General features: G+C 38.5%; 1 protein-coding gene across 1 annotated transcript; it reads right to left on the bottom strand.

Annotated features, from left to right (window-relative positions):
• Nucleotides 1-2,510: 2,510 nt before the first annotated feature.
• On the bottom strand, nt 2,511-6,599 carry LOC101304874 (protein BREVIS RADIX-like). The gene is made up of 5 exons (XM_004300102.1): nt 6,492-6,599; nt 3,633-4,027; nt 3,250-3,379; nt 2,693-3,015; nt 2,511-2,589 (listed from the first exon to the last, which is right to left on the bottom strand). Exons 1-5 carry the CDS (start codon nt 6,597-6,599, stop codon nt 2,511-2,513), a joined length of 1,035 nt encoding a protein of 344 aa, XP_004300150.1.
• Between the last annotated feature and the right edge of the window lie 3,549 nt (nt 6,600-10,148).

Below are 10,148 nucleotides of genomic sequence, written 5' to 3'. Positions count from 1 at the left end.
GCTTATCTTATGGTTTTTGAATTGAGGTAATGTGATTAAAAAGGGGGATGAGGTTACTTGATATGCAACTGGTGGTTAGATTGTGCGACAAGTTTGAATTGAAATTTTCATATGCAGCTAAGATGGCGAGGAGTAGCAGCTAGCGACGATGGGACAGTAGCAGCTAGTGACGACGAGACAATAGTAGCTAGAAAGATCGGAGATCTGAAAGTGAAGGTAGTAGCAACTAAATATAACAGCTAAGTGTGAATTTTTCTATGGGGTGATGACATTGGGCGGATGAATGCGTAGAACTGTATAATTGGATGAGACTCAATCTTCATGTAGTAGTAGAAACTTGAAAAACATGAGTGCAATAGCATAACTACAACAAGATTACAACGAGTATAGTAGCCAAAAAAAAAAAACGAGTATAAGTGCTCTACAGTAGCAGAGACCATGACAAGTGATGTAGTAGAACCGAATAGTAGCATAATTCATAAATGAACTTTCCCTATCAATAGTAGCAGTCATAAATGAATTTTTCTGTCAATACTGCATTTACTGAAGTTGCTACTACACTAGCTAAACCAATAAAAACCTGCTACTACATTACGTACTGAAAATAGCAGCAGCTGCTGCTACTACACTTGCTGAGCAACTAAAAACCTGCTATTGTATTTACTGAAGCTGCTACTACACTAACTGAACCATTAAAACTCTGCTACTAGATTTGTTGGAAGTGTAGTAGCAGCTAACTCTCCAGTTTAACATGCTATTACATTAGTTGAGCCACTAAAAACCTGATACTGTGGTTACTGAAGTTGCTGCTACTACACTAGCTAAACCAATAAAAACCTGCTACTACATTTTGCTGAGCAACTAAAAACCTGCTACTGCATTTACTAAAGCTGTTACTACACTAGCTGAACCATTAAAACCCTGCTACTAGATTTGTTGGAAGTGTAGTAGCAGCTAACTCTCCAGTCTAACATGCTACTACATTAGTTGAGCCACTGAAAATCTGTTATTGTAGTTACTGAAGCTGCTATTACACTAGCTAAACCAATAAAAACCTGCTACTACATTACGTACTGAAAATAGATGCTACTACATTTTGATGAGCAACTAAAAACTTGCTACTACACTTACTGAAGCTGCTACTACACTAACTGAACCATTAAAACCCTGCTACTAGATTTGTTGGAAGTGTAGTAGCAGCTAACTCTCCAGTTTAACATGCTACTACATTAGTTGAGCCACTAAAAACCTGATACTGTGGTTACTGAAGTTGCTACTACACTAGCTAAACGGCCTAAACCAATAAAAACCTGCTACTACATTTTGCTGAGCAACTAAAAACCTGCTACTGCACTTACTAAAACTGTTACTATACTAGCTGAACCATTAAAACCCTGCTACTAGATTTGTTGGAAGTGTAGTAGCAGCTAACTCTCTAGTTTAACATGCTACTACATTAGTTAAACCACTAAAAACCTGCTACTGTATTTACTGAAGCTGTTACTATACTAGCTGAACCACTAAAAATCTACTACTGCATTTATTGGAAGTGTAGTAGCAGCCACATTCCAGCAAGTGCAGTAGCAGCTAAAACAATATATGGTCGGGTCTGATTTAATTTGATTTATTTTGTATAAGGTCAGTATAGTAAATTAAACCATGATGCATGGCAAACAGAAAAGAATTCGTCCTTATTTGTTTAACAACAACACAAATGAATTTATTTGTGTTTCAAATCCTTTTGGATAATGTATATTTAGTTCTCTCTTTCCTTCTATTTCTTCAAAGACTTTTTTGATTTTCTATGTGTCTCTTTAAATCTTATTCTAATACTGATTTCTTTCCTCTCTCTCTCTTTATTCTAATCACTGATTTTTTTTCCTTTTGTTTCTTTCAATGACTTTTTATTTTTATTTTTTGTGTCCGTCACTGTACTTAATGTAATGGTAAACCTACTTTATACTTCCCCTTTCATGTAATTGGAAATCATTTCAATATATTCCATTTCTCAAAGTATAAACTGTATTACAAAGAGCAAACATGTTAAGCTCCAAATGAGAGCAACCGCCACATGATCCTTATAATTCCCAAACACTACAAACCATGAAGGAGAAAACAGCACCCAAAATTTTCAGTAACTCAGTTCCCCTCCTAGCCTGAATAGTTATATGAGTAATGACAAAGACAACAATGAAGGCAAAACTGGCAACTTCTGGATATCCCCATGTAAATGAACCCTCAAAGAAAATGAGCTCCCACCTCATGAGAATGGTAGTAAGAAAAAAAAAGAAACATAATTTTGAAGTGTTAGATATCACATCATAATCATCATCATACACTGAATTTAATTTCTGACCATCATAAGTCTCACTGGTGGCAAGACCAATTTCTTTTGGAGACAATTGCAAAGTTCCATTTTCCAAGTTCTTTCGAGACATCCAGGTGCACCTTGAAGTAGTAGTCTTTGATTTCATTCCTACCGGAAATGTTGGTTGTGTAAAGTTAAAAATTTAAAGGTATTGAGCTTGTATTCTCTCTCGGTTTTCTTCCCACCATGTCTTCGCGTTCCTCTCCCCGAACCTTTCGCGACTGAAATATTGAAAGAATTAGAAAAAAGTCAGCTGTCTCAGCCTCTCCATCAACATACAGCCAAGACAAATTGTCAAAACAGGATAAACTGCCTTTTCCTTACCTGAACCTAACACGCCGGAGCTCCCTAGTGCCGTCGGCTAGCTGTCGAATGGTGATATAGACCCCAGGCTCATCCTGTTCAACCCATTCTGACTCCACATCACTAGCATTGCTAATAGAGACTGAAGCTTCATCTCTAGATGAGGTTGTTGTTCGCGAAGCATCAATAGATCCACCTGCATTGTACTGATGACCGTCAGATGGGAAGTATCCACCGCTTCCAGCTCCAGAGGGTTTATAGTGGTGTCGTGGTGTCCAGTTTGTTGGAACCATAGGGCTTTCCCTAGCAGAGTCCATCCTTGAGTAAAAAGATTCTCTTGGTGGCTGAACAGGAGTACAAGAATCTGTTAGCAAATACTAATTGATGCACACAGACACCACAAATATTGACTCAATCCAGTCAAATCTTTACAAGTATCCCCAAGCCTAAGATCTCAGACAAAACAATTGTCAGTTTTGAAGAACCTGTTTTTTTTTTTTGCTTGTATGAACTATGTGCACAGCCTAAAGTGAATGTTGCTCTTCAAGCCTTAATGTTATAAGTCAAAGTTTGATTACCTCATCTTCAGACCTTGGTGGAGTGTGAAGAGCTTGCCGGTTGAATCTCTGGACATTGTAGAGCTCCATTATGCGGTCATAATTCTCGCCCCACCATCGCTGAGCTTGCCATTTGTTAAACATCTCTCGGCTTCAAAGTGAAAGCCATTTCATCAGTTTTCCAAAGAAAGAATTAAGTTCCGATTACAATATCTGAAAAAACTTAAAAATTTGAAGATGAGAGTAATTAATCAGAGTCCAATCACGTATCATGTAGAAAATGATGAATCTCACATTCTTACATCAGGACGTCTAAGCCTTGCATAACAATTAAATATCTTGGGCATCTTAATTTCTAATTACTAATTATTTTGGTAGGTTGCTTCAACTTCAAGGTTACATACCTGAAGCGAATTCGTTTAAGATCATTTCCACCATTAGGAAGCGACACAAAAGTGATGTGCACTCCTGGTTCAACCTGTGCCATCCACTCCTTGGGCTCATCCTCATCCTCTAATACAACATCACATGTTGAATCTCGAGTCTGATCACCACCACCACCATATGGCCGCGTGAATCTTGAGTCTGTTCTTGCACCAAGTTGATGATTAGAGGTGAAGTCCCAAGCAGGAGTAGAACTTGAGCTTGCAGCTCCCATATAAGAGTATGGAACCCCTTCAGAAGCAGTGTCAAAATCAGGGTAAGGTCTCCTTTGCCCCTTCTTGAAGCTACTGCTTGATCCTGTGCATGGTTTGCATTGCTTGTAAGCACCAGAGAATTTCAATGCCATATCCTTGATCTACACCATGTTGAAAATGACGTCAGCCAAAAGCACTACAAAGGTACTCATGTATTCAATTGGAATGTTCATCACCAATGGAATTGGAATAGAGAGGGAAATTTATTTCAGATTATGTGGATTATCGCAAGGCAAGACTGTGGAGTATTTCTCCACAAAGGTCAGAATCAGGAAAAAAAAACAGTAGGGGTTAAACTTTGTTACAGATTATCCACCAAGGTCAGAAGAAAGCATAAATTAAACTTTGTTACAGATTATGGCAAATTTGAAGTCACTCAAGATTCCTTTGTTTTTTTTCAACCAAAATTTGCATCTTGCCTCCAAATCATCTCTGTTCTCTAAAGAATTTGAACTTCACTGATTTGTTAATGGGGAAAAATTGCTTAAGCTCCTAAAACTTATAAATAAATATATAAAAAATATCAGGATATTAATTTAAGCTATTTAACATACAAAAAAAATCATTTTAAAAGATTTTAGGCAACAATTGTATCCACAAAAAGAAAAAGAAAATCTAATGCAAACACTGCTCATCTACCATATTACTATTTGAACTATTTGAATGCACATTTCAGTTTATTTGGCTTTGAGACACATTAATTTCTTCCCACAAAATAAATGAAGAACAACAATAATATGTTCGATCTTCAATAGGTATTCAAATTATTAAACAGAGAAACATCAGGGACCAAAAAAAAGATATTGCAAAGATATGGGACATATTCTCTTAATTAGAAAAGTGATGGGTGTAGTAAGCAAAGCCCCACAGTCCCACACCAAAATGGAAGATAATGATAACACAATCTTAAATGATTATGTACTTTTTCCATCCATAATACCACTGGCTTTGGGTTGTCATTTACAAAATTTCTTTCTTCCTGTTCTACGCTGCCCTGTGTTGCTTTATTAAACACTGTGATTAGACAAGAATTCAATGGTGGGACACCAATTAGCAGTCTTTTCTTTTTCTAAATTTAACTACTTGTCTTTTCTCTCAATAACCCCCCACCATTTCCCTCTTGCTTAGTCTGGATATGAATAATTCATTTTCTAATCAACCTGGCGGGCGTTTATGACTATTCCTCTAAGCTATTCAATCATTTCAATGTTCATATGGCCATATAGAGAAATTGCTAAGAAAGGCTACGAGTTCAATGACCTAACACCTTAATTGTTTTTCTTCATTCTCAATCTACCTATTTGCGAGATTTGAATTCCAATAGAAACTTGTAACTTTAGTGACAAAAAGATATTCAAAACGTGCTCGAGATTTCAGTTTCTCCCTACCCAATTTCACAAATTATCAGAAGCAGAATTTATGGCGTAATTGATTTCATCACATGAATGGGGGCATAAAATTACAGAATGCAGAAGAAATTTCCAAAGAAGAAATGCACAAGAAGAAAGGAAAATGGAAAATCACGTGATTAACATGTGCATTACTCTATTTAGTCTTGTACTAGTTTTATATACTATGGTAGCAACTGGGCAAGTAACCAAATGACGTCAGCAAGTTATAGTTGAACTAGAATGTCCTACCATGATGACTAGCTACCTCTCAGCGGACCACTGTCTTATAACTAGACCAGACCAGACCAGACCAGACCCCTTTTACCTATTTATCAATCACTCCCTAGGTAGCTTAGCTGGTCAAGATCAGAATCTTTGCATGGATGGGTATCTATTCAGCTCATTCTCCTTTCATTTACTTTTTGACTGAGCTAGGGAGGTGAATAATTGATCTGACAAAAATCTAGCCGGGGCTCACTGCCTCACTGAGAAATAAATTCGAACCCCCTTGCTAAGGAACAAGAATACAATATGATGATGAAGCAGCAGCAAGTTGATAATGAGAAGGCTGTTCTAAATTCCAAAGTTCAAACGGCACATCCAGTTTATCAAGGAATTTATGCGTCGTGAATAGTCTACCCAAATTCGTACCTTTTTCGTCGTTTTTGTGACCGAAAAAGTGTACAATACTAACCAAAATGGTAACGGATTTGCATTTTCATGTCCTAGACTCCATCCACATCTCGCTCGACCACTTGATAAAATGTTTTGACACCGCCTAGCTAGTAAACATAGTCTAAGTTCATAAACGTATTGTGCATTGAGCAAAGCTAGCACATAACTATAGTCTATAGCTAGAATATTCGAAACTAACCAAGAGTCGAGACAGCTTCTACCATACTTCGAAAGATGGTAAATCTAAAAAGATGCCCCGAACCCATATCAGTCCCCCCTCCCCCTCTCAATGCACTTATGATTTTGTTTTGTTTTATGGAAAAAGAGACTGAAAAAGCAAAGGTTGTGTTTGTGTAGGTGAAGCAATAGAAACACAAATATAGAGAGAATCATAGAAAGAGTGAGAATGAAGAAGTCAGAAGTGTTATACAGATTTTTAATAATTTATTTCTATATTTTTCTTTATTTAAAAAATATGAATAAAATTCAAGAAGCTAACCTGGGTGGTCAGGCTTTTGACGGCTTCTTTTGTACTTGGGGTGCCACTCCCACGCTCTCCTCCTCCGTCCTCCTCCGTTTGCTTCGTACATGCTATGCATGTAAACATTTCTCACCTTTTGTACCGTTATACCCCTGCACAAACCCCACATTTTCAAATTAACCACCTCTGTATATAGTTCCATTTCATGCACATTTTTAAGGTTGGACAAGGACCAAAGAAGTGTACAAGCTTCCTCTTTGCAACAAGCAAAGGATCCTTTAGCCGGAACGGTATCACAAAATTACGACAACACCCAAGATGGTGACAATTTTTTTAGGGTAAATCAGACAAATCATTGCAAAATAGAACATATTCCTTGGAGGATGAGACGAACAAAACCAGTGCCCGCCCAAAAAACTCACATTTGGGGGTTTGGTAGCAAAGAACATGCGTGGGATTTGCAAAACGGGTCCAAAGAGAAAGAGCAAAGAAAAATAAAGGGACAAAAAAGGAAAAGAGCTTCTCACTCGGGATCAGAGTAAGACCAAAAAGAAAATGTGTAAATATTATGAAACAATAATTGAAAGTAAAAAAAGAAAAAAATGGAAGAGGATTTGAAAGTGGGTCTTATAAGGAGGCCATGAGAGGGGTGCTTTAATATCCCAGAAATAAAGCAAAGCCAAATAAAGAAGCTGCTGCAGCAAAAACCAATCCAGTTGGAACCCTTTTCCCTTCTCCCTCTGTAACTATTTCACATCAGAGAGAGGACCAGAGAATTGTACGACTGGGTTTATTGCTCGCTGGGGGTTGTCGTTCTTTCACAGGAGAGGGTGTTGGGGTTTGAAAGCGGTGGTTGAGTGGACAAGGAGACAAAGGAAAACAAAAATAAATCGAAATTGTTTCTTTTTTAATTTTTCATTGAAGACGATCATTAATATTCGAAAACGACTTACCGAACCAAAACACCAACTGTGCCTTTTGCTCTTGTCGCTTTTGGGCTTCCTCCTACTCTATACCAAGCCTTCTTCACTCTTCCTCCTCCTCCTCCTCTGCTTCAATATAGGCTCTGTTACCCAAAAATGAGAAAAGGAATTACAAGCAGAGAATTAAATTTCCCCAGCTCCGAGATTCTTCTTCAAAATTAATGAAAAACAAACCATACCAAAACCCATTTCAAAACAAAGAAAAAAAAAATCAAAACCCCATTAAAGCAGAGTAATGCTCTGTTTGGTTGCTAAGTAAAAACCGATAAAGAACGCTCACCATGATCAACAATGGAGAGAAAATGAAAATGAAACCGGAGTGGAGTCTGTTTCGAATCTGTTTGAAATATCAAACTACGGCAAAGAATCCCATTGATTTCGGTGATGTGAAGCCACCCAGAACTTACCAAAAGACTCTTGTCTATGTGAACTTGGAAACCAAATCGCGGTATTGAATTTTGGAGCGAAAATCTTGGCCGGGAATGAAATGCCGTTTGAAATTTCCGGAATGTGAAAGTACGTTAAGACCAGGAATGAATGATAATCGGAAAACTAGAGAGAGAGGGAGGAGAGAGAATGAGGACAAACGGGGAGAGGTGGTATTTATAAGAGGGGGCCGTGGGGGATTAACGGCGTTACATCAGTCTGTTAAGGACGTAACGGAAAACAGACTGGGTTTAGAGTAGGTCGGAGGCATTTGGTCATGAGCATTCAGGACATAAGGGTCCACATGTCTAGGTGATGTAAGGGAAGGACTCCATGCTCTCAAGTCTCTCTCACACGTGGAAATTCATGTATTTTTGGTAAAATAAATTGACTGAATAAATTGAACAAGTAGCAAGTAGTAACTCACTTCGATTGTGTTGGCAAATTCAGTTTTGCATCAACTTAGTTTAACATTCGGACTAGGGGTATCGCAACAGAGCTTAACTAATCGTTGTAGGCACACGAACCCAAAAAGCCTTCTACTTGTCGATTTTGAAATGATTAAAGTTGAGACTCGAACACTACATACATGACATTCTCTGTGATGTTTTTATTTTCTTTTAACTTCATTTTTGGTCATTTTTAACTCAATATTAATAGAATGGAATGATTGCAGGGTAATCAAATTCATGCATTAACACAGCAATCAGAATGATTTCGTGTGAAAGTATTTTCTGTATATACACCAACATGTGAAAGAATTGGAATTGGCACATGTCTTATCTCCTTCTAAAGAATCGATTCCTAAATACCCATGAATTTGATTACGAAAGGGGGGAGATAGGTTTAGGAATCAACCGTCTGGAATCGATATTGATTCATTCTTTCTCTCATTCCACTTGTTCCTGGTTCATGATTATTTCCAAATTCCAAGTAAAAGTGCCATAAGTGTATTGATTTTGTTCTTGTTTGAATTATGTTTTTTTCTTCTTCTTTTTGTTTTTTTTTCTTTGCTTTCCACTCATATTATTTTGAAGGTTTTCTATTGAGGTGAGAAGTTTATGAAAGAATTGGCTTGGTGGCAAGGCTAATATCCATGCAAGGGCGTTGGGAGGATGCTTATGCTGCTAGGCATGTAGGGCTAGTTTGGGGGGAAACTGGCGAGCAAAGCTAAAGACAGGCGTGGGACAGAGGGCTAGGTAGCGGTCACGGGGCTTGTTGGGGGTAGGGGGATTGCAGGGGCCTGCGAAGGGTTTTGGGGCCCCCTAAGGGGGGATGTTAGAGAAGCTAGCAAAGGCGGTTCAACCACTTCCAGATGCCAGTTAAGTGTTATATTCTGGTTGGTTCTTATTGGGGTTTCGACAATGGTTTCAGGATCCTTAGAGAAGAGGTTTGAGGTGGGTTGCGTATCCATGTAATATTATACTATATGAGATGCAACCAAAATAACACTTATAAATTACCTACAAATTGAATGGGCTGATGGAGGCCCTTAAATATGACACATAAAAGACCATGTAGAAAAGCACGCAAAAGCTCGGGTCGGGTTTGGTTTAGGGGTTTAAAGCCAAACCCGACCCGCTTAAATATATGCATGTAAACCCGCAAATTAAACATTATACTATATGTATACACATGTGTTTTGTAAGACATTATATATTACACAATACGAGTGCACCCACACAGACACACACACACACACATGCATGCGTAAATTCTTTCCCAAAATTAAATACAAGTTATACTTAAAAAAACCCTCTTTAACATCACCCTTGAAAATCCGCACGATGCTCCGTGTTTGGGGGAGCACTCACGAAAAACGAAATCAAGGTTTCGTATCCCAAGGCAGCGGTTTTCGATCTCTCCCGTCAACCAACTAGTGACGAATATGTGGTGACTAACGCATGGAGAGGTGTTGGCTCCTCCAACAAAGCTGCCTGAATTCTGATCCAAGATCCTTGAATGTCGAGACAACTTTTGGTTGTGAAGGCTGAGAAAGAGGGAACCTGGTTCATATTGGGTTTTGATGAAGGCGGGCTCAAGATGGCAGAGATGAAGATTCTTACCGTGGTCAGAATAGAAGAGGGCTGCAAGGCGGTGGTTATTTAGGCATCGGGTTTTCTGGTGATGACAGCCACGACATCAACTGAGTCGGATCCGACAGAGGAGTCGACATGGACAACATGGCCGAGGGTGGAATGTGAAGTGCTAGTGATGGTGACTAGTCTGCTTTGGTTGTCGTTGGAGAAGATATCGATTGAAAGAG

Source organism: Fragaria vesca, linkage group LG5, assembly GCF_000184155.1.
Source record: "Fragaria vesca subsp. vesca linkage group LG5, FraVesHawaii_1.0, whole genome shotgun sequence".
NCBI lineage: Eukaryota > Viridiplantae > Streptophyta > Magnoliopsida > Rosales > Rosaceae > Fragaria > Fragaria vesca.
This window is presented reverse-complemented; position numbering and strand designations above follow the sequence as displayed.